Here is a 26,415-nt window from a genome sequence, read left to right on the forward strand (position 1 = left end):
TAAACAAAAGGAGGAGGCTGCAATGCTTGGTAAGAAATGTACGCATTATCCTGCCCATGTAATTGTAACCCCTCTGTACAGTATCTTCACAAATAAAATTAAAAAAAACAAATATATTAAAAAAAAGAAAAGTTGGTAAATTGGATTTTGTAAAAATATTAAAAATAATTGTTCTTCTTCTAAGAAGGATTTTCTGAGAGATACCACTTTTAGAGAGTGTCAAGGGTCACTTTGGCCACTAAGATTTGCCATGGGTATGACAGAGGTATGTGCAAGAACTTAAATAGGATGACTGCAGCAAATATTGAGATGATACATGTGGAGTAGTGAAAAATTAGAAAAGTAAGACAAAATGTACAATCTGAGGTGCTGAGGGACTAAGAGGATGATGGGGTACTAAGATTCATTGATCTATGAAAATTGAGACGGGAGCACTGAACTCAGTTCTTGGTCTATCAAATGGTTATCATTAAGCAGGGACTAGCCAGTCTAGTTCTTCTTAAACAAGTGTTTCCTGATAGGCTACATTAGAATCAGCATGGGAAAACATCAAAACATGGACTTGTGGGTACCCTCCAACATCCTCAACCAGATTCTAGAAACAGAATCCATAAAAACATAGTTTGTTTCAAAATTTTCTATTCAATTTCAAAGTTTAACTTTTAGATTGCACATTATTGAGTAGGGCAATAGAAGTCAAAATACTACATAAGTAGTTGAAATAACATGTTGATTTAGGAGTCATTTAAAACCATCAGAAAAGATAATACAAAACTAAAGCATATGCAAGACCTCCACAAAGAATAAGAATACCTGAGATATGTGTGGAGATAAATGCCTAAGCTTATTATACTATGTAATGTCTCACAGCCATGTTATCTACCTTGAAGTGTTGGTTGAATCCTGCTGCTAAAAGTTAAAAGTCTCTAATGAACTTTTCATGCAAGGTACTGAGTTCTCCAAAAAGACAAGTAGCTGGGATGACATCAAGTCATGACAGGGGTCACATATTGTGATATTTGGCAAAATTTGATCTAAGGCTTTCTTTCATTAGATGAACCTATTGCGGGGAAAGAGATTAATAATGGCCATGTACTTCTAAGGACCTAAGGCTCTTGATGTCTACCCAAAGTAATGTCATAATGGTGAATAATCAGATCAATTCTTGTCATTTTGCAACAAAAGTCATTTGTGTCTAGAGAATTTAGCTTGGTTTTTGCAGTTCCTATTCTTCCCTGTATCCCTTTTGGTGCTGGAGACAGAACCTGAGGCTCATGTGTACTTGCTCTGCCAACTGAGCTAAACCTCTGTAGGTAATCCAGTAAAGATGAAATTAATATTCCTCGGTAGATTACTTAAATAAGTAGGAGCAGGTAAATTTTGCTGAACAAGCCTCTAACATTTTAAAATTATGTATAAACATGATGTTTCTATGAATAAATCTGTTTCATATTCTGCCAATTTAAACACTAATGAACATGGAATCCAACAATAGAAGTACCATATTATCTGTCCCTTGTCATATAATGGTAACTATCAGTAGTTAATATGGATTGTCACCTTGCAAACATTACAGGAAGAAATAGGAGAAACTCTAGGGCTCCTTGGCACAGGCCAAAATTTTCTTAATAGAGATCCAGAAACACAACAATCAAAGAAGGGTTGGACAAATGGGATTGAATGAAGCTGCAGAACTTCTGCATGGCAAAGAACATAGCAAGCAAGATCAATAGAAAGCCCATGGATTGGGAGATCTTCACTAGCCATACAATGGACAAGGGTGTCTTATCTAAAATATACTTAAAACTCAAAAAAATTAAATTCTCCAACAACAAAACCTAAAAGAAACAACTGCCCAATTATTAAGTGGGCTAAATACTTAGAGATTTCTCTGAAGAGGAAATAAGAATGGCTAATAGACATATGAAGAAATGCTTAACTTCTCTAGCCATAAAAGAAACACAAATAAAAACAACATTGAGATTTCACCTCACCCTAGCTAGAATGACTATAATCAAGAAATCTAATAACAACATTCTGGAGGAGATGTGGCCAAAAGGGAAACCTACTGCATTGTTGGTGAGACTGTAAACTTACCCACTCTGGAAAGCAATATGAAGGTTCCTCAAAAGACACATAGAGCTCCCCTATAACCCAGCAATCCCACATCTGGGCATTTACCCAAACGATCACAAACAAGGCCATACTAAAGCTACCAGCACAACTATGTTTATTGCAGCATTATTGACCATAGCTAAGATATGGAACCAACCCAGATGCCCCTCAGTAGATGAATGGATCAAGAAAATGTGGTATATATACACAATGGAATTCTATGCCTCTATCAGAAAGAATGACACTGACTCCTTAGTTAGGAAATGGAAAGACTTGGAAAAAACTAAATTAAGTGAAGTAAGCCAGACCCAAAGAAACATAGGTCCCCTGGTTTCCCTTATCTGCAATAACTAGTATATGCCTAGGACAAGCAAAAGAGGTCAAAAGCTATGTACATATGACCATATAAGATGATGTAAGGAGAAATGAACCCCAAGATAGGGACTCAAGAGATTTTATCTTTCTTGCTGTTCTTTTTAATGTACTATATGATTTTTTTTTGTTTCTTTGTATGTTCTTCCTCCATGCTATAACCCCTATTGTCACTCTATTTGATTCCGGTGTCCTGTATCTTGTATATACATTTTTCTAATTTGGGTAGGGGAAGAGAAATTTTAAAAAAATGCTGAAATAAAGATATAGAATGATCCAAAGTATCAATGAGATGTACAAGACACTATGTTGAAAATGAACTTTACAACTTCGGCGGGAGTCAGCGGGGTTGGGGAGGGGATGTTGGGGAGGTGGAGAGTAAAAGAATGGTAAGGAAAAAACATAGGAGGGGGTAACAATGCTCGATAGAAATGGACTCATTGCCTTGCTCGTGTAACTGTAACCCCTCTGTACAGTATCTTTACAATAAAATATATATTAAAATTACAAAAATATAGATTGTCAGTTTTCAAAGACAGAAATGAATAGATTGTTATTCTGAGAAAAGAAAAAGCACTTCTATTATAAAAATTAAAATCTCCTTTTAAGTATCTGAATGGGACTTAAACATTCATTTAAACTTTACACCATATGTTACAAGAAGATATCATTTGTTGAATGTCAACTTAGGAAAAACAATCTTTTCCAACATACTATTTCTATAAAGAAAAAGGAAAGTTTCCTTAGGTATATTACGTGAAAATTCTTGTAGTCTAATAGTTGACAGAAACAACAGCAATCCAGGAGTCAACCTGACTGATTGTTGAACATATATGACCATTTAGCAGATACTGAAATGTATTCGTAACTGCTATGTTTGACTGCACAGAGGAGGCCTTAGGTTCTGTGAGATTTGCAAGGTTATGATTTCATGAACTTTACTCAAATTCAGCATACATCTAAGATTAAGTAGCTAGGTAAAAGATTGACAGCCAAATAAATGGACATTCTTAGATGTTTTAGTCTTGATTGAGTAAGATTTTTCCTTTTTTTTTTTTTGGGTCCGGTCGTGGGACCTGAACTCTGGGCCTGGGCGCTGTCCCTCAGTTCTTCAGCTCAAGGCTAGCGCTCTACCACTTGAGCCACAGCACCACTTCTGGCTTTTTTCTTTTTGCGTATGTGGTGCTGAGGAATCGAACCCAGGGCCCCATGCATGCAAGGCAAGCACTCTACCACTGAGCCAACTTCCCACTGAGCCCCAGATTTTTCCTTATTTTTAAGTTTCATTAAAAAGCATAATTACTCCTATTCATATGAAATATTTTATTATTTTGCTCACCGTGGGTAAATGAAATAACTGTAACACTATAACTTGAATACATTTTCATTCTTGTAGAATCAGAAAGTTTTGATGACTTAGAATCTTTTATCATCCTAAAATAAAGTTGACTTTCCAGTGACGGAAAAAAGTGTTGTTGTTGTTGTTTTTTAAATAGCCAAGTAGTTCAAGGACAAATTAGGAAAAGAACAACTACTTTATTAATTTTTAAGTCAGAGTGTCTTTGCTAATACACAATTCAAAACACATTTCATTTTAGGGCTTTTAGTAAATCCTATTCTGAATATGTTTTAAATATTTTAAAAACAATGGAGAACTAAAACATTTTTCAAAAGCAGTATGTGTATTTTGGATTCACATACCACTGAAACAGGTACTCTTTCCTTAATTGACACATATATGGTTCCTCTAATATAAGGACAGGCTCTGCAATCCGAACTTCCCTTTGTAAGAATTAGAAAATTGGATAGTTTATCTAATTTCACTGACTAGTAGAAATTTATTTTAAGGAAACTTCTAATAAATTTTTAATGATCAAAAAGTATTATCAAATTATGGATTTCCATTTCCACTTGGAAAGCTTTGTTTTTTGGGGGGGGGATCCGTTCACGGGCCCTGAACTCTGGGCCTGGGCGCTGTCCCTCAGCTCTTCAGCTCAAGGCTAGCGCTCTACCACTTGAGCCACAGCGCCACTTCCAGCTTTTTTCTTTTTTGCTTACGTGGTGCTGAGAATCGAACCCAGGGCCTTATGTATGCAAGGCAAGCACTCTACCACTTAGCTACCTTCCCAGCCTGGAAAGCTTTGTTTTATGTGAAAATCTAACTTCCATTATTATCTCATTCATTTTGCTAAAATTCTGGTTTTAAGCAGTAAAATGATCTCAAATGTTTAAAGGGAGTGAAGCAGATTGAAAGTTTGAGGTAAATATAAAGCTTTCAAATTCAAGAGCTTAGATATAGTTGTAAAAACAAGTTTTCTGATTTTTTAAACTAACTTAAGGTTACTTTTCATTTTACCACTTATTCATTATTTATTTAGCAGCATATAACAAAATCAACTAACATCATAGTATGTAAAAATATTTATTCTTCTTGAAACTTCCTTCAGTTTTATTTGTGTTGCTACATGTTATTCTACTGTAAATAAGTGACCTGTAATTTGTGCTATTTATGAGCAATTGACCAATAATTTGTGCTTATTAAAATGCATCTATTTCATACCCTACCCAGATAATCAAATATTATTTATTCCCTTTTATTTCTTCATACGTGTAAAATGAAGAAAATATAAATAACATCTTTATATGATTACATTGTATTACCTAATCAAAGTTAGTACTAAATACAATTCAAGTAGGATTTTTTTTAGAGTTTGAATACGCTACAATAGATGTAAATGATATACTCCATTGTACAAAAATGTCTACATTTTACCCAGTCTCCAAGTAAACAACATAAGGCAACAATGCTTGATAAGAAATGTACTCATTACCTTCCCCAGGTAATTGTAACCCTTCTGTATGTTATTTTCACAATAAAAAATTAAAAAATAAAAATAAAAAATACTCAGGCAGTTTCTCTTTGTAGCTTTTGAAAAGAACACAACCAAAATTACTTTCATCTTTACTTGTTTAGGAGCTTTTTCCTAAGCAGTGAGCTCTGCTAATGCTAAGTTTTAGGTAAAAATGCATTCTGCTCAAATATACAAGGAAAAGTGCACTAAACTTTTAAACTTTGAATGTTTTGTTTCTTATTTTCAAAAATGTAATAACTAATTACCTAAAAGTAGCTATCCCAATAAGAAGAACTTCTTATTGGCCTAAATACATTCTAGTGGCTACTTATACATATAGAACTTGATTTATATGTGTGTATATATATATATGCACAAACATGTGTATATTATACATATATATTTTTTCCCCAAAATTTGATACGAGGTTTAAACTCAGGGCCTTATGCCTGCTAAGCTGGTATACTATCACTTGAGTTAAACTTTCAGCAAAGTTTTTTTTTAACCCAAATATCATTTGAATTAGTTATGTCTTTATGAATATAGCCCAAAGTAGAATTATTGCACATGGTCAAATGAACACAATTCCAATATAACTGATCTGAATATTTAAAGCTTCCTGATTCCATTCTGACATTCATTTTAGTGGTCAACTACATACCCATCACACAGAGCAAATTTACATTCCTTAATAAATCATTATTCACTTAAAGTTTCATAAGTTCTCAGTTTTCAGTGTCTGTTGGGGTTAGGGTGTTCTGACTCAACAGCAATTTCTTATCTGGGAAGTTTAAAAAACATCATAAACATGTGAGAATATTCTACTCTAGAAATTTAATGCTTGTCCTCAATAAATCTTTACAAATATATGCTCACCTAAAAATATGTTTCTCAAACTTGGAAAAAATTATATTAAGTGAAGTAAGCCAGGCCCAAAGAAACATAGGTCCCATGGTTTCCCTTATTTGCAATATCTAGTATATGTACGAGTCAAGCGGAAAAGGACAGATAATGTGATGTCAGGAAAATGAACCCTTAGATATGTATTTTAATGTTTTTTCTTTCATACATGTGTTTCTAATGCATTTATAAGATTATCTCTTTGTTGCTTTGTATGTCCCTCCCCCACAGTATAACCCCTGCTTTCACTATATTTGATGTCAGTATAACTTGTGGAGGAGATGGGGAAAAACCAGTTGTTTAAGGATACAGGTGGATCTGATTCAACAATGAGAAGTACAAGTTGTCATGTCCAAAACGAGCTTTACAACGTCGGTGCGGGGGGGGGGGAGGGGGTGGGGGGAAGGGGGGAAGGAGAAGGATTGGGATGGGGGGGAAGGGGGAGGCTGGGAAGGGATGGGAAGGGTAAACAAAGGAGGAGGCTGCAATTGGTAAGAAATGTACGCATTATCCTGCCCATGCAATTGTAACCCCTCTGTACAGTATGTTCACAAATAAAATAAAATAAAATTTAAAAAACTAAAATAAAAAAAGCAAAAAAAATATGTTTCTCAGTTTTTGTTTACCGAATTATTTTTAAAATATATGACTAAGCAGGTGCTGGTGGTTCATTGTTACTTGAGAGCCTGAGATCTAAGGGTGACGGGTTGAAGCCAGCCCAGGCTGGAAATCTGTAAGACTCTTACCTCCAATAAAACACTAAAAATCCAAGAGTGGAACTGTAGCTCAAATGATGGAGTGCTCAGAGTTAGCACCCAGGGCTAGAGTTCAAGCCCATGACTGGTACAAAATAAGACAGAACAAAACATGTGACTACACAGATATTGATTGCATATAATTTTGCTCCTCTAAGTCTGTATAAATCAGTATCTATGTAAACAAATTGAAATAAAAATAAGATTTTTGTTTTGACTAAATATTTGCCAATTATAAAATATGAATAAGTAAAACTTGAACATAATTCTGTAATTTTCATATTTGCTCTGATTTTGCTACCAGGTCATGGATTAAATTAAGCTAGAAAAAGACTAAATTCAATTAGCCATAAAATGTTTGTAAGCATTAAAATGGGCATAATTTTTAATTATAATATAATATAAACTATCATATAATATAATATAATATAAACTCTCATCTAAACATTAAATCTATAAAAGTAATGCTCTTATAATGCACAAGTCACACAACACAATTATTTAATGTACTTTTCAACCAATTTTATAATTGGTTGAATGCCCTATACATCCAATTGTAACAAGAATAAATAATTTAAAAAAACAAGCATGGAGCTACCACAAATTACTTTTATACATTTGTATTTCACCAATCATATTTGAATGGATAAATTGCTTAATGAACTGTTAAAAAAATCTTTTAAAACACTGTAAATTCTATGATAGCATGCACTACAGGACTTCTTATTTAAACCTTCTGGACGGCAAAACAAGAAAAAACTTTACTGTAATTTAATTTCTAAGATAGAGGTAGGTTTTATATTATACAGGTAATCTTGAAAACTATCATAATAATCTCACAAGACTCTCATGGGTTAAGTAATTCTATGAACATGATAAATTAATTTAAATAAGATCAGATATATTTTACATATATACAAATGAACAAAAACATGGGGATATGAACATGTATGTGAGATATTGTTTAATTACAGAAAAGGTGGACATGGTATATACATGTAATTTCAATATTCAAGAGACTGAGGAAGGAGATTTGGGAGTTCAAAGCCAGCCTGGGCTACATAGAGAAACTATCTGAATAATAATAAAATAGCATTTAACTATAAGTGTGGTGTTATCACTACTCACACATGCATGTATAGACATATGTACAGACATTTACACATACACATATAAGTATATATGTAATCTATTGCTTGACACACACACACATATTTAAAGGGCATAGCAGAATGCCCCTTCCATAATAAAATTTCAATGTATACATTTACAATTCTCATTAACATTCTACAATAAACCACCTGCTAAAATCAAACATTCATCCCCAACACTTTCTTTTCCTGATGCTGGATGTTGTTTCTTTCCATCATCAGATGGTAACACTCTTTGTTGCTTCTCCTCTGATGTAGAAAGAGTTGTTGGGGGATTATTTTGGTGGTTGCTTTCTGTTTGTTGTTTGGGGCTTTTTCTTTTGGCTCTACGAGTCCCTCTTTTAGCCCCTCCCCTAACCCAGGCTGGTGTTCTTTAGGACTCATGTACTCTTTCTGATACCACACATAACTTACAGGTCAATCCATGAAATACCAAGATGTTTTTCAACCATCTATATGTGTAATGTCATTCCTGACAACTCTATTGCTTCTTGTACTTTAGATGTGTATTTTTGACTACATAAGGTTACTCATATGTCAGGGTTTGATGACAGCTCAGACTGGGGATAGAACTGAATTTTCTGATGGGTATTTTTAATGTCTACCATGCTCCTAGTCAATAACCTACAATTCCTCCCTTGATCGCTACCTCTTCTAAGCTGTCAAATTCAAAACTTCTACTCAAAACTATCAGATTCTGTCTCTATAGCTCCTCTTTGCTTCTTGCTATCTATTTTCTTTTCATATCTGTCAGCAAACCTCTGCTAGGATGTCTCTTTTACTTACCTGGTACAATTTTTTTTACCTTAAGTATCTCAGAAACTCATTGGGTTTTCCTTAATTTTCAAATTAACCACAATGAACATTATCTAGTTTTATGACTAGGAAGACATCTTGTGTATTAGGTGGTGCTTCTATAACAAAACACTGTAGATGAGATACTTTAAATAACAGGAATTAATTCTGTCACAGTTCTGGGGCTAGAAATCCATGATCAATATTCTTACTAAATCAATTTTTTTTTGGTGAGGACTCTTTCTAATTACCATGCCTTCTTATACTGGTATAACATAGTTTTTCCCAATGTCGCATTGGTTTTGAGAGGTAGAGAGAAGAGAGAGGGGCATGTGGAGTGTGCAAGAGAGAATACACATTTGTTTCCCTTTATTTGTTCATTGATAGCATCAGATCAGAACCTCACCCTTATGACTTCATTTAACCTGATTGCTTTTGTGAGGCCTTATCTTTAAGTACAGTGCTACTGGGATATTATCATTTCAGTATTTTTTGGGGGGGAATTAGGCAATCCTTACTCCATTGTAAAGTAGCTTTATGGTTTTTTTTTATTACAGTAGAAATTCCATTAACTTTGTTATATAATTCAGGAGCCATGTGAGATATGACCACAAATTGCCTGGTTATCTACTATTCTCTGAGAAGTCATTGGATTAGACCATATTTTGGATTTAAAATTTTAATCTTCTAAAGAATTTCTCATTCTATCATTTACTTAGCCATCTCCAATTCAAGCTGCAAACCTCAACAAAAAGATCACCACGTTTTTCTTAAGCTCTCCATGGCTCTCCTGGGTGGTGAGTTATACACTCTGCAGTATTCTCAAAACAGTTTGTGTCAGGGCATTTTTCACATTGTATTAGAAATAATTGATTTCAACCATACGTCTGTCTTCTACTGGCCTAAATATTACTCCCAGGAAGGGATTATACTTTGTTCATTTTGTAGAAGAAAGGAAAAAAGAAATAAAAGAAAGAAGAGGGGAGGTGGGGAGAGAAGGGATGGTAGGGGAAAAACAAAGGAGGAGATAACAATACTCAATAAGAAATGTACTCATTATCTTACTCATGTAACCCCTCTGTACAGTATTTTTACAATAAAAACATATGTTCAAAAAGAAAGAAGAAATCAAGGGAGATATGTGACTTTAGGGAATTTTTGCTCCATGGATTTTTAACATTTTTTTTCAGGAACAAAAACATTTAATATATTGAAAACATAGTACATAGAAATCTTATCTCTAAAAAGTAGAAAAAAATAAAAACACCCACATCGTGACATTTCCAAATTCCCACAAGAAACACTTCTAAGTATCATATTTATGGATTCACAATTATGTTTAACTTGAGCAAATGTGTGTGGTTTCATCAGCATTTTCCTGGTAAAAACTGAAAAACTGTGTTATCTAAATTCATAATGGAACAGCTGTCTCTTTTTTCCAGCATTTTTCTTAGTATTAAAAACTGATTTCTTTAGGCTCTCGTTGGGATATTCAATATCTAAAGCAATTGATAAGGGTCTTCACAATTTCCCCTCAAATAACATTTCTGACTACTCTTTTCCTCCTTCCAGAGTCACTTGGTTCTCATTTTTTTTCTAAATATGCAAGTACATTCTTGCTATAAAATTTTGCTGAGTGGTGGTAAACCATAACCTTAAGTAGAACAATTTGTGTGAATTTGCTGAGTCCTTCCAGGAAATCACTGTCTCAGAGTGCTCCCCGCTTGCAAGAAACATAGAGGAAATTATTGTGACTGTGGTTCAGTCAACATAATACCAAAAACATCAGACTTCTAGAGGAAAAAAATAAATTGGACTTCATCTTAACTCAAAATTTTTACTTCAAATGAAAACATTACAAAAACATGAAACAAAACAGGTTGTAATGAGAAAGAAAATACCTGTAAATTATATATCGGAAAATATTTGTGGATCAAATACTGAGAATATATAGAGAATTCTTGTAACTCAGAAACAGAATATTCAATTAAGGATGATGTCATATGAAGGGTAATTGTTACAAAAAATGAAAATAAATTACTAATCAGATCAGGAAACATGCTCAGCATCATTTGTCTTTAGGTTGATGCAAAATATAACTACAATGAGATATCATCATCTGCAACAGAAAAAAATGATGTATAGCTTTGGGAAGGACGTAGTAAAGTTGGAATCCTCATACATTTTTGTTGGAAATGAGAAATGATTCACTCTTTAAAATATCTCTAAATAAAAGCCACTCTAATAGTCCTTCAATTGGCACTGGAAAAACAAATTGTGATAGCTCCATACACTAAAATGTGATTTGACAATAAAAAGAAACAAATTCTTATGCGTGATGCAACATGGGCAAAGCACAGAAACATTTTGCTAGGTGAAAGAAGCCAGATGCAAGAAAACTACATAGTGGATAATTCCTTTGATAAGGCCTGCTTACTAAAGGCAAATTTGTAGACAGAAAGCAGATCAGTGGTTGCCTAAAGCTGGAAATGCCAAGAGGGAATTATTGGGAAACAGCATAGCAGTTCTATAAGGTAATGGAAATAGTCTAAAGTTGGTTAATGATTGCACAACTCATCAACTTTCTAGAAACCATTGAAGTGTAATCTTTTAAAGAGTGGACTTTGTATTTCATAAATTATATGCTTTAAAGTCATAAAAATCTAATAAGTGGGGATAAAAATATTTGAAAAATAACTAACTTGTACTTGTGAAGAAAATGACTGTTTTGGTAAAAAAAAAAAAAACAACTAAAAAAAACAAAGAAATAAAGGACAGACTATGGAAATAGGAAACTTTAGGGAAGAGCAGAGTGAAAATTGTAAGATTAAAAACTTTATAAAGAAGTGAGGGAATTGAGCTGATAGCTGATGTAGAACTTTTCTAGCTGGAAGGAAGAGTGTGAGCAAAGATTTAAGGGAGGAGAGCAGCCCCCAAGGTGGAGGGACAGTGAGGGAGCCAATGTAGTTGGAAGAGAGAGATGAGTAAACCATGAACTCAGATAAAACTCAGGGAAATAATACAGGCTCTAATACTAATTGTAAGTTTTTAATTTGAGGAGTAAGAAGAACCACTGGAGAGTGTTTAATTAATGAGGGACAGATTGATATATGTTTGAGAAATAAGTCTGCTCATGCTGAGTTGAAGGGTCAGCTGTTAGTTATAACTTGTGATAACCCTGGAAATAAATTATGATTTGAACCAAAGTGGTAAATCAAATTTGTGAAAAATGGTGAAAAGAAAGCAGAAAAGAAAGAAGAAAAAGAATATTAGCATCAATTTTGCTTCATGTGAAAATTAGCTCATACAGTCATAAAAATTAGAGAGTGTATCAAAGTATGCATAACATTTCTCTTTAATATTTATTAATAATTATTTTAGTACAATTATCCTAAACTGCCATATGCAACCAACTTATCAAAAGGATCATAATTCTAAAATTCTTTGATTTTGTGAAAAACTTTCAAATAGACACCAAAATGATTACATGTGTGAAAGAAACTTATATGTAAGTTAAAATGTTAGCAATTTGAACAATAATCAAAGAAGCAAGAGATACTATTTCCTGAATACTAAGTAGTGATCTCACCTCTCTATGAACGGATGATAACTATTACTCATGCAATTTTCCTGATATTATGGGACTCTAAATATGCTTGTCTAATTATGTTGAATTGATACTAGATTCAGTTCCAACCATAATACATAGAAAATCATCTCATTTTATCAGTGAGATGTGTTTAGGTTATGTTAAGATAATAAATTCCAGTAAAATATCAGAGATTTAAACAATAATATATCTTCTTCTGCTATATGACCAAAGATGTTTCTATTTCTCAGATTTGTTCCTGGGTTATAAAATGTTTTTTCAAAGAACTGCAGATGACATAAAAGTGACTTATGATAGAAATTATGTTATCTCCTAGCACGGCTCTTTAAAGTGTGCTACATATTTCATAGAGTACTGTAAGATGTGAAAAGGAGAAAATATTAAGACCCCATAAACTCTTTTCAGGTTACTGAATAATTTTCTAATCCATCTCCTAACTCCATTTTGCTCCCCTATCCCATGTTCTTTCTAGAGCAGCCAATGAGCCTCCAAAAAAGGCAGTGAAGTCTTGCCAGTCCAACTGGTCATTGCCATTCATTTTTGTAAACATCAAACATTTTTTTGTCTTGGGGCTTGAACTCAGGGTTTGGGTACTGTCTCTGAACTTTTTCTACTCAAAGTTAGCTCTCTACCACTTTGATCTACATCTCTACTTCCAGTTTTCTGGTAGTTAGTTGGAGATAAGAGTCTCATGGACTTTGCTGTCCAGACTGGCTTTGAACCATGACCCTTAGATCTCAGCCTTTTGAGTAGCTGAGATCACAGGCATGAGCCACCAGCACCCAGCTTCAACTCCCCACCCTGCTTTCTACAGGCTGTAAGTACTGTACAGGTCTATTTTTTTAACCTATATCCTTCTGCTAGTCTCTACATGTTTGCTCTATCATTTCATTCTCCAATACACCAGCTCTGTTCTTGACTGTTTCTGATCAATATTCCTATGAAGCCTCCAAAATTAGCTCTTTTGACCTTTGCAGAGTATTTTAGGAGCCCTACCTCTTCCTCATCACTATGGTTTGAGACTTACAAGATATAAGCCATGTACATCTCCCCTTCTCTCCCACAATCTTACTCCCCAGTTCCTTTGCTTCCTCTTCCTTTGTACTGGTTTTTTCCCTGTTTCTTAACCACAAGAAGCAAGCCCTGCCCAGGCTTGTGCTTGCTCTGTCCTCTGCAAGGAACATTTCCTCAGCTTACTCAGACTTCAACTCAAGTTTTACTCTACCTGAACTATCATAATCTTGAACCAAATGATGGTGCTTTGATTTAGGTTTCAGAGAAACTACCAGTTCAGGGGTAGAAAGGTCAGGAGTAGCTAATGTGTGTAAGGAAATGACTAACACAAATTCTGGCTACCACAGCAAAAGACCACCTCTCTTGTTGGCTTTTTGTTTTTTTATTATCTGCAGTTTTTTATTTTACTTAATATTGATTGATTATTAAATAGTTGTACAAAGAAGTTACAATTCCATAAGTCAGTTATGAATACAGTGCTCTGTGGTCAACGTCACCCTTTCCTCCATCCTCCCCTAATTCCTGCCTCTTGTCCTTACCCTAAGTTACTGCTTTGTTTTACTATGGGTAGTGTGTGTGCGTGCGTGCGTGCGTGTGTGTGTGTGTGTGTGTGTGTGTGTGTGTGTTAATCTCAATGCGTGGGTAGTGTGTGTGTGTGTGTGTGTGTGTGTGTGTGTGTGTGTGTGTATTACTGGGGCTTGAACTCAGGGCCTGGGTGCTATCCCTTAGCTTTTTTTTACTCAAACCTAGAGAGTCACAACTCCACTTGCAGTATTTTGGTGATTTGTTGGAGATATTCAGGAACTTACCTCCCCAAGCTTGCAAAGAAGCCAAATCCTCAAACCTCAGTTTCCTGCATAGCTATGATGACAGGCAAGAGCCATTGTTGTGGGCTGGCTCTGGCACATATTTTAATCCTATCACATGTTTGTCACTGCTCCCCTGGATTTCAGTGTATGTTCCAAAAGGGAAATGGGCTTTGCATTTTTCTCAACTATAATTCTAGCCCTTTGGACCATACCTGAAAATGGATTATAGAAATTTATGTAAATTGTTCTATGCTAAAGCTTCCTTAATGTTTGTCTGTAAAACATGCTTCTGTGAACATTCTCATGTAATCATTATTTTTGCATTTTGCAATTATATTTTAGAGTTAATTTCTAAAGGTCAGACGTGGATGCACATTATCCATGCTGATGCAATTACCCAGTTATTATCTAGAATGCTGGCAGTAGTTTATACACCTACTGTGTCTTACTTTATTTCTTCTCTGTTTATGCTACAGTGGGTTTTATTTTTTATTCCTTTTTGTTAATTTTTGTTAATTTTTTTGTTTACCTTGAAAAGTAAATGATAAAGCTGGGCATGGTGGCTTATGCCTGTAATCCTAGCTACTCAGGAGACTGAGATCGGAGGATTGCAGTTCAAAGCCAGCCCAGGCAGGAAAGTCTGTGAGACTCTTATCTCCAATAAACCACTTAGAAAACCAGAAGTGGTGCAGTGGCTCAAGTGGTAAAGCACTTGCCTTGAGCAGAAGAGCTGAGGGACAGCATTCAGGCCCAGCATTCAAGCCCCATGACAGAAAAAAAGAAAGAAAGAAAAATAAATGATAAGTTGTTATTTCATACACAGTATTTTGGGCCCAGTCCAGGGGCTTAAAATAAGGGCCTGTGTGCAGTCTTTGAGATTTCTTGCTCAAGACTGGGGCTCTACCTTTTCAGCCATAGCTCTATTTCCAGCTTTTTAGTAGTTAATTGGCAATAAGAGTCTCATGGGATTTCCTGCACAGGCTGGCTTCAAACTGTGATCCTCAGATCTCAGCCTCCTGAGTATCTAGGATCACAGAAATGAGCCACCAGCACCTGGCTTCATACACATTTTTATAGTATAATTTAAATTAATTTAATATTATATCATATGAATGCATGTTTACATTTTGCCCATTTTTTAATTTTCTTGTCAGAATATTTAGAATTTGTCTATTGCATATACTGTGAATATTTTCTTTATACTTTGTCTTCTTTACACATTTGTGTGTGGGGTTTTTTTTAGTAATGAATAAATTTTTATTTTGTAAAGTGTAATTTTTAATTTATTTTAATTATAAATTAAATAATTCCTTATTTAGTTTGTGATTGATGTCTTTAACTATTTCTTTCAGTGTTGTAACAGTGTTGGCTTATGAAGCAGAAGAATTCAAATTAGTTTTATGTTTTGGAAATGGTCAATGTCTTTCTTACCATATGTCAACATTTAGCTAATAGGAATAGTCATGCTGTACAAAAAGATTACTGTTATGTACTTCATATACGATAGCTCAGTTAATCTTACCTCAATCTTTAGGATTAGTAGATTATCCTAATCTACTTTTTTTTTTTTTACCAGAGAGCAAAGCAAATACTTCTGGTTTTAACTTGGCACTAAATCATTCGTCATTTGAACTTAGAAGTCAGCTTCTAGAGTTTACTTAACTGAATTCTGTCTTTTAATATCATAATGCAAATATACATTCCTAAAGAACTGAGTGATCAGGCAAAATGTTCACTAGAATAACTTGCTTTTGTATGGTTATCTATTGGAGTATTTCATAGCACAGAACTTCACATCACCAGATGTTAGCTGTTTTCATCTTCTACCAGTCTCCAAGTAGGGCATGTTGCAGGCCAAAAGTACAGGAAACCACAATCAATTAAAGAAAAAACTGTACCATGTCATCTATTGTTTTCCAAAAAAACACAATAAAGATATTAACAAAAACCAGGACTACTTAAATAAAATTCTTTATGATCAACTATTCAATAGCTACAGAATTTAAAACTAAGTGATAATTAGATCTGTGAGGGGAAATACTTGTAATCCTGGCAGTTGGATGGTTGAGACAGTAGTATAGTTAATTTGATTCTCTGTCTCAAAGAAAAAACTAAAAACAGAATACAAGTAAAAAGAGTGAAAGTAATAATAAAGTGATAACAGATTCTTAGAAAACAAAATAATAATAGGTACATTGATCAATTAAAAAAAAAGGAAGCAGAGGTGTGGTTCAAGTGGCAGTGTCAAACTTCAATGAAAAAGCCTAGAGAACAAGACCCTTAGTTCAAGCTCCAGGACACACACACACACACACACACTCACTCACTCACTCACCCAAAAAATGTTTTAAAAATAACAGCAGGTTCAACAGAGAAAGCTAAGAAAGGAGCAACATAGCAAACAGAAAAGGAAAAAAAAGATTAGATCAGAAATATCAATGAAAGATGCAAAACCATAGAGAATATTAACAAAAAATAATTCTTGGTTTCCATGCTCAGTAGTATTTACAAAAGAGTCCTACTAAATTTTCAAGATGTTAAAATGAATTTGGGATAAATAAGTTCAGAAGACATAAAACAAAATCTATGTAACTCATTTTAGAAAAGTAATTTTATCTTAGTTAAAAAGAGGCTAAGTCAACTGGAATGGTTTATTGTAATTAAATAAAATATCCAAAGTAGATAAAACAAACCCTATATCAAATGTCAATGAAGCCTAAATTATATTAAAAGTGTGTTCAATATTTGAAAATCCTTTAATGGTAACTCACATAAACATTCTAAAAAAGCAAATCATGTCATTATATTAATAGCTTTAAGTTCAATATCTATTCATTATAAGAACACATAGAGAGTTAAATACTAAAACTTAGAGCATGATATTTAATGAAGGAATTCTTGATAACTTCAAGATTAGGAATAACACAAGGATTCTCCTGATAGCTTAACATAGTACCCCACCTACACTACAAACATAACAAAATAATTGTAGGAATAGGGACATATCTTAGTGCTATCGAATGATATTAATATCCACTAAAGAAAATGAATGACATAAAAAATCTTTTAGGATTCATAAAGGAGTAAGTTTTCCAATAATACAGATGATATTTAATCATATTTCTTTACCTTGGATTCAACCAATCAGGAAAGAAAAGAAATATGTTATCAGTTTAATATAGCTATGCAAATATACAAATGTGCAGTCTAGAAATTAGCCTGGGACACCTAAGATCTGTGTGATAGATCTATAGACCTAGAGAGACACTTTCTGAACTCTACTTAAAGTATTCTAGAAGGTGTTTTGTTGTGTATTTTAAATGAAAAATAAGCTATGCTCTTTGATGTCAAGATTTTCTCTTTAAAGAACTGAACTAACAATAAAACAACTCTACACTAGAAAATCTACTAATTTCATATTGTGTTTTCAGTTACTTATACTCAGGCAACATCTAAAAATATTAAGCAGAAAATTCTAGAAACAAAAAATTACCAATTTTAAAAGAAACATTTGCTAGATATGACTTGCTTTAAAAATTCTACTAAATTTTTAGATAAGAAATAACACCAATTTCCCCTCAAAGTTTTATCAGACTAGAAAAATTCTTTTCAAAAAGTTCTATTACTTCAACTTTCTTAATATGGAAACCTTGCTAAGACATTACAAACAATCAAATTTCGGAAGCACTAAGGCATGGCGACACATGCTTGTTTGTAATTGCAGTACCTCTAAGATTGAAAAAAAGGACAATTAATTCAAAGTAAATGCATTCAAAGCTGAAAGAGAGAGAGAAAGAAAGAAGGAAAGAAAGAAAGGAAGGAAGGAAGGAAGAGAGAGAGAAAGAAAGAAAGGGATTAAGCCAATGTTATTCCCTTCAAAACATATCAAAATCTTAAAGACAGAAGAATAAATTTTAAATTCATTTAAAAATGACTAAATTGATTTTATTGCAAAAGTGAAGTCTCATCATCCAAAAAAAACAATGTAGAAAATAAAACCATATAACATCAATTTTTCATACAGAAAATTTGAGTATGTTAAACACAAATTTTACTTAAAAAGAAGCTAGAAACCAAATGCTTCTTCAGTCTAAAATGGGTATATTTAAAAGAGAATTAGCGCCACTTTCTGAGTTTCAGAATGAAGCAAGAAGATCCTTAATTACAAACCCTACTGTACATTTCACTACAAGTTACTACCCTGAGTTCCACCCAGTTCATGGATCAGAAAATTTCATTTAAAACAAAGTTTATCTTCTCCAAACCAATGCACTGTTAATCAAAAATTCCAAGAGGACTTTATGGAAGTTGGTAAGTTAATTGTAAAATGCATTCAAAAAATTCAAAGAGCCAAACTTGAAGAGAATAATAAATCAGAGAGTATATTCTGCAGAAGCATTTCTCAATGTGCTGCATTTTACGATCACCAGAGAGATTTCTAGAAACCTGACAATAACCCAACATACCTGTCACATAATTAGATCCTTCTCTCCGAAGGAGATAGCCAGTCACTTACAGTTTTGTTTAAAAAACAACTCAGATATTTCACATAGACAATCAAATTTTAGAACCAAGGCTCTATAGCTTATAAGTATATATGTGAAATATATGAATCATATACTGTTATTGTTCTACATTAATTAGGATAAGATAAAATTGGCATAATGATAGTAACTAGATGACTGGAAGAATGAAGAGGCTGTTACAAGGCTATAAGCACACTGTTCATCACTAAGATAACACAGTGGGGATCTGGAAAAGGCTGGCACCCATTGGCTCTAGAGAGAAAATAAATAAATAAAAGGAAAATTTTGGCCTTCAAATCATTTTTAAAGACAGAACTTCCAGGGAGAGTACAGATTTGGGTTAAGAGTAAATAATAAAATGTGTAGAAGATAATATAAAAACTTTTCATATACTTAGAGAAAATTTTCATGACAATGCACAAATAGAATATAATCATACATTGAACACACTAAGTGCAATTGAAAATTTCCATTCAAAAAAACCAAAGGATTGGGGCTGGGAAGGTGGCTCAGGGGTAGAGTGCTTGCCTCACATGCATGAGGCCCTCAGTTTGATTCTTCAGCACCACATAAACAGAAAAGGCCAGAAATGGTACTGTGACTCCAAGTGTAGAGTGCTACCCTTGAGCTGAAGAGCTGAGGGACAGTGTCCAGGCCCAGATTTCAAGTCCCACAACCGACTAAATAAATAAATAAATAAATATTAAACTACACACATGGAAAGAGATGATGTTTGCAACACAGATCACTGAAAGTGTAATTTTATTTGTATTTTATAAAAGAAATAATAAAATTTATAAAATCTAATAATAACAGGCAAGAGATATAAACAATATCCTAAAGAGAACCTCCAAATAAGCAAACAAGCAAATGAAAAGTTGCTCAATCTCATTACATGTAAGAGAGATGCAAATTAAAATCATGAGCTATCATTGTATTCTCACCAGGAAGATTAAAATTAAGAAGACAAATAGCCAGAGATGTTGGCACATTTCCATAATCCCAGAACTCAGGAGGTTCATAAATTTGGAGCCAGTCTGGGCTATATGTAAAGATTCTATCTTAAAAAAAGATTAATAGTATTGCTACCAGGAATATAAAATGGAACAAGTGCTCAGGAAGCTTGTTTTTCATTATCTACCAACTCTGAACACACACATAAACATACCAGATAACATTAATCCTACTTATTCTTATACCCAACTAAATGTCATTCATGTGAGTATGCATGTATAATAATATTCATGACAACATTACTGTAACAATGTCAAACAGGAACTAATCCAAATATCCATTCACAGTTGAATGGATAAGGGTGGTATATTCATCCAATAGAACTTTGTATATACTGAAATTGAATTAGGTATATAGAAAGTAGATTAATTTAAAAAAATGTTATACATGCCAATCAGGAAAGAATACTGTAATTTTCCCATTATATAAAAATCTGGGAAGTGGTGTTGTAGCTCAAGTGGTAGAGCGCTAGCCTTGAGCTGAAGAGCTGAGGGACAGTGCCCAGGCCCAGAGTTCAAGGCCCACAACTGACAAAAAAAAATCAGTAAATGTCCCAAAATAATCATACTGGTTAGGTTAGGAAGAGATGGTAAGTATCAATTAAAAAGGGACAAGGATAAAGTTTATACATTTGTAGGGCTTTTTTGTTGTTGCCTAGAGTGACAGTTACATGAATGACCTCACATTAAGAAAATTCATCTTAATTAAATATTAATGTATTACTAAAGTAATAATGAGTGACAAAGATGCTTTATACATGTTTCTTTTGTGAAAACAATATGAAATTGTCACTATTTCTCAATAACAGTAAAGTTGATGCAATCAATAAAAGTCTTATTTGGATGTCTTATGAAATCAATTTTTTTAAAAATGTATTTAAAAAGTCTATAAATTGCAAAATGGAGTGAATACAAGGGAGTAGTCTGAGTACCAACTGTGTATTAATAATTATTTTAGTTAACATTTTACACTATGGTATTAAAAATTGTATTTTCTTAGCAAAAATAAGAAAAATAAACTCAGATATTAGTTTCAGAGATCGATTGAGATTGTACACAGTTCGACATAAAAGTGGCTTAGAAATCAACAGGGAAAAGACATTTAGCTTGGTATGCTAAAAATAAGTTTCATTGAATACAGAAGACTAAAATTGTATACTTCATGGAAAAATATTTTTCTCCAAGTGACTAAAACCAAATGCAAAATATACAACTTTAAAATTAGCCTAAAAAAGAATCTGTTCCTAGAGGTTAAGATTTCTTACAGGAGGCCTTAAAAGCTAAACCCTGCTGACAAGAAATGGCTTCCACTTGACATAAGTCATAACATGGTACTCATAATGAAAGATGGTCTGATTTCAAATAGCCAATTACAAATGAATTAAGGAAAAGTTTATAATAAGCCAGTGACAATCTATACTCTATGTCATTTAAATAGCTTGGTGGAGGTGAAGGAATGGTTATGTATGTATGTGCACATATGAAACTAGGAACTCTCTTTTCCATAATTGCTATAACTACTGCATTTATGATGGGATTTGAGCCTAATAAACCTACTCTAATTTAAAAATAGCATAAGTTTAAAATGTGAAGAAAATGAAATAAATGTGTTTAAGATACCCAGCCTATAAAGTATCCTAGTTTATTCTGCTTACTATAAACATGGTCAGAACATAAATATGATAGTCTCCACTTGGGCACAATAATCCAACTAAAAGCCTACCTTATAATACATTGTTTAATATTTTGTGCAAGTTATTGACAAGAATGGGTGTTAGAGTTTAAATGAAGGAATATCTATCTATGAATGGAAAAGACTTGTCTATCAACAGTTTTTGCAGTTACTTTCCCAGTAATTTGGTCAGAACTTACTGTACTGGTTTAATTCTAGTGTTCTTGTAACAGAAACACATTTATGGTACTAAGTTACACCAAAATTTACCAATTTATTTTTCAATAGTTCTAACTCTGACTTTTTGACATAGGCTTAAGAAATTATCTGTGATTAACAGACTTTAATTTCTGCCCCCTTCAAATTAAAATTCTCCCTATTATGGAATTCAGAATTAGGTCATTACAGAGTGAGAACAGTCAAAAATTCATTGTATAGACCACAAAATTAAGAAAAGTACGGGATGGAGAGGGTCGAGGTGGGCGAGACTGTTGAAATGGGTGACACTGATGAAGATGCATTGCATTTATAAACTATTTTGTTAAATGGGCACCTCCTTTGCTCAACTACTAATCTAAACTCAAAAAAAGAAAAAGACTGATAGAAGTTCTGATGTAAACAGTAATATCTAGAAGTAGTTCAGACTTTGGGGAGCGTTGTTTGTAAAGCATTGACAGATGCTTTTGCTTTGGAAGAACTAATTTCTTTATATTCGAGAAACAAATACCAATCACTTTAAACTTTCCACTCTTGATTACAACCAATTTCAAACCGCAGAAATAATCCACCATTCCTATAGAACTACTGAAAAGCCCATAATTCTTTATTCCCACCCACCCATACACTCTCTTCTCTTGAACACTGTTGAATCTTCACTACTGATGACCTCTTATCAGTGAGCAAGTTTCTTCTTTGTGTGATCAGCTTTCCTTTACAGAACTCATGCTGTTTGTTAAAATTTCCTCCATGAATTCTCAAGAGTACAGACTTTACTAGCCAGCTAAGGAACTGCAGAATGCTTACCTTCAAAATAGATGCCTGATTGGATTTCCAAGACCCTGGGAAGGGTCCGGAGGTCGAGGGAGTGGATGAATTCTTGCAGGGATAATGCCATTGCTGGGTCTAGGGTTCTTGTAGGCCTGGCTTTTTACAAAAACTTCTTGCTTCTGGATGTCACTTGTCTGAAGCTGTAGTTCTTGCTCATAATTCCTTTCCCTGATAGGCAGGATGTCACACTGAAGCTAGCCAGATCTTGGTTGGGCAGCTCCTATGCAAGATGAGTGAGACTTGCCTGCACTATCAGTCCTGGCTCACAAACTGTCCCTGGGGCAGGCAGGATGTCACCCAGGAGCCAAGACAGGGTGGAGCCGCCCTAAGTAGGGAGGAGGCAGGAGACAAAAAAAAAAAAAAATGCCACAGCTCTTTGTAGCTTGATTTCCTTCTGACACTAAAAGAGACTGGGGGTGGGGATGGGGGGAGACTTTGTCTGAACAGACCCTGCCAAACCAATGAGAATTGGCAAGTTACTGCTTTCTGTACTGTTGGCCCAGATGTGCAGTGACAGTAGCAATGAAACTGTTTGGGGTCAGAGTTACCTGTGGCTTGCCCACTGTAAAAGACAAAGGGATGGAGGACTAAGTTCTAGCCCTAAAACTGGCATCACATTTATTTGTTAATCTTTCAAGTTCATTTCTAAAGTTTGGCTTTATACCTTATTTGCATACTGTTGTGCTTTTATATGAAATTTGGTTACAAAATTGCTTTGTATCAGCTGTTTTTAGAAACTTGAAGCTATGGAGTGAATATCGAAACCACTTTTCATCCTTCCACATGAAAAATGTTGCTGAATCTTGAAGTATGGTGTGGGAGGGATACAATATGCAAAATGACATGGAAATGAATACAGTAAGGTAATGTGAGTAAGATAATATGATCTCCATAATAGAGTGGAAAGCATTTCTATTATTTGTTAGGAACTACAGGTTTCCTGGGCTCAACTCTGCTTTTGATTTGCAGGTGAACTACACCCTTGTCTTTTTAGAAGCTCATTCATCTACTTTAACTGGAGATCAAAATCTTTGAGACTTTCTTGCTGTGGCTTGCTTTGAACTGTTAGCCACCAGAGCCTAGCTTTAATATCCTAGTTGAATACATTCAAATAAATATTTAACAGCAAACGCAACAAACTAATATTAACAGATTATAATATGTTATTTGAAATATACACTCTGCAATTACAAGTGAAAATCTAAAATTCAAAGAATGGGAGAATATAGGTCATCACACATTATGCAAAGAAATTTTATGAAACTACTCTTTCAGGAAAAGTAAATGTAAAGTTATGAGGCATTTAGAAGGGAAAGACTTATTGGGCGATAGGCCATTTGCTTAATGTGACAAATGCAATGTGACAAACTGTTCATTAACAATATTTTTTTCAAACAACACCAGAAAGAATTAGAATGGGGAGTGTGTCAGGTAACTAACTAAAGCATTGCTTTAGTAGCAATTGATTTCCAGCATTTCAAACCGACTATGGAGAAAGTGATAGATATGTCCACATAACCAAATATACAATTTGAGCATGGTAGTATAAGCCTATTTCCTAGTAAAGATTGAGACAGGAAGATAGTCATTTCAAGGCCACCATGAGCTCTATAAAAAGAATCTTAACGAATAAGTAGGTAAATGAATAACAAAACTACTACTCATACAACACACACACACACACACACACACACACACACACACACACTAAAAGTGGTAAGTGATACAGCCTGATCAAGATCCTCGCTTTCTAATGTGTTTAAATGACCGAAGAGCTTGCTTTGCCCACCTGACAGATCCCAATCCCTAGCTGTGAGCAGTTTGTTACTCAAATGTGTTTCAGTTTTCAAACTCAGCATCAGATGCATAGTACCACTGAGGCTCTCCTTAAAGTGGAAAAGTGATAGATTCAGTGACAGGAAACCTGCAGCAGGAAATATTTACCAAAAAGAAAAAGAAAAAAGAAAAAGAAAAATCCATTCTGTGCAGAAACTACCCCCTAAGTAAAACTCTCAAAGAAATTGATTGAAAGAGTAGAAATACTGAGATTTACAGATCCACTTTACAGTAAAAAAAATGACTTTGGATTTCATTACTTTCCAGTGTATCCAATTTCTCCTTTTGGGGGGTATATGAAATAGCTAAAAATAAATGAAGTAAAAGCCTGTTATAGATGATTATTTTTCACAAAGATTTATAGTTCTAGTTCAAATTACCTTCTCAGTGACTATGTTTTCCAATTAAGCCCTGAGCATTGCAACAAGCCTCATCATTTTCTGAGCTCATTGTTTCAGAAGATGTATTTATTTTATTCCTAGAAATAGGGAATTTATCTTCCAGATAGTTTTATCAGAGAAGAAAAAAATTCTTGATACAAACAATTGCAATCACCTTACATGAGCATTTGTTTTCTGATGGAATGTATTCAAAAGGAATCTAATATTTACATCCATCTTGCAACAATATTTGTGGAATATAACTGTCTGATTAGAACTAAGGATTGGGGAACCTGATCCTACTATCCTTAGGCCTCAAGAAAAATAATTATGCAAGCTCATATTTGAAATAGTTTATAAAATAGAGCAGCAATTATTTTAATTATTGTTTTATTTTAGAATAAATTGCAGGTTCACAGAAAATTGTAAATAGAAACTTCCGACATATCCACATCTCATATTCCCCTTATTATAATTCTTTGCAATATTGTGATCTATTTATCACACTTTTGAAACCAACAATGTGATGTTATTATTAACTAAAGGCCAAAAATACTGGACTGTTTTTGGTGTTTTGCCAACATCCTTTTCTTTTTTCACAGACTCCATTCAGGGACGACATTCAGTCGCCATCTCTCTCTAGGATCCCCTAGGCTGTCACAGCTCTGCCTTGTTTTTAATGACTTTGGAAATATGAGCAAGTATTGCATGATGCCTTTAAAGATTTTTTTTTCATCTCAACCAATAAAAGCTGGGCATGGTAGATCACCCCTATTGTACCTCTGCAGGAAGCCTAAGAAGAAGGATGCAGTCTAAACTGGACTAAGGATCAATGTAAAAGATTATCTCAAAAACTATAGAAAGGAAGGATGGGAGGGAGGGACTGGAGAAAATGAGAGAATGGAGGACACTGCGTGAAAGGAAATGTACTTATTACCTGACTCATGTAATTGTAATCCCTCTGTACATCACCTTTATAATAACAATAAATTTTAGAAAAATTAGGAAAGCATAAAGGTATGGAGGTGTAGCTCATGATAAAGCTCATGCCTAGCAAGGCCCTGAGTTCCAACCCCAGTAATAGATCCAAAATAAAATTAATCTGAAGAGCTTCTAATTATTGATATTGAACCATGTTTGGAATGAAGTCCCTAAAATTTAATCACCACATATATTAAAATCCCATGTTCACATTTTACTGTAAGAACATTTGTCTTATTTCTCCTTGCAGTGCATTTATCTTTACAAAACTCACAGAAAACTGTTATGAAACTTCTGTGTTGTGTCAAATGTGGTATACATAGGTCCCCTTTGGGAAGAAGTCTGAAAATAAGCATACAAAGTAAAATGAGCAGTATGGAGGTTCCTCAAAAGACTACATAGAGCTTCCCTATGACCCAGCAATCCCACTTTTGGAAATTTACCTAAATGATCACAAACAAGACCATACTAAAGCTACCAGCACAACTCTGTTTATTGCAGCATTATTTACCATAGCTAAGATATGGAACCAACCCAGATGCCCCTCAGTAGCTGAATGGATCAAGAAAATGTGGTATATATACACA

The 26,415-nt window shown here is 34.0% G+C and overlaps 1 protein-coding gene across 2 annotated transcripts in view; it reads right to left on the bottom strand.

The window, feature by feature from the left end:
* The window catches only part of Themis (thymocyte selection associated), a 162,696-nt gene extending 139,782 nt beyond the window's left edge, over nucleotides 1–22,914 (bottom strand). For both annotated transcript variants that reach the window (XM_013026770.1, XM_013026768.1), the window contains exon 1: nucleotides 22,608–22,914. In XM_013026770.1, the coding sequence (XP_012882224.1) occupies nucleotides 22,608–22,698 (91 nt within the window). In that variant the 5' untranslated portion in view covers nucleotides 22,699–22,914. The remainder of the gene's footprint in view (nucleotides 1–22,607) is intronic.
* Nucleotides 22,915–26,415: the final 3,501 nt, after the last annotated feature.

The sequence above is a fragment of the Dipodomys ordii genome, unplaced genomic scaffold, assembly GCF_000151885.1.
Source record: "Dipodomys ordii isolate 6190 unplaced genomic scaffold, Dord_2.0 Scaffold97, whole genome shotgun sequence".
NCBI lineage: Eukaryota > Metazoa > Chordata > Mammalia > Rodentia > Heteromyidae > Dipodomys > Dipodomys ordii.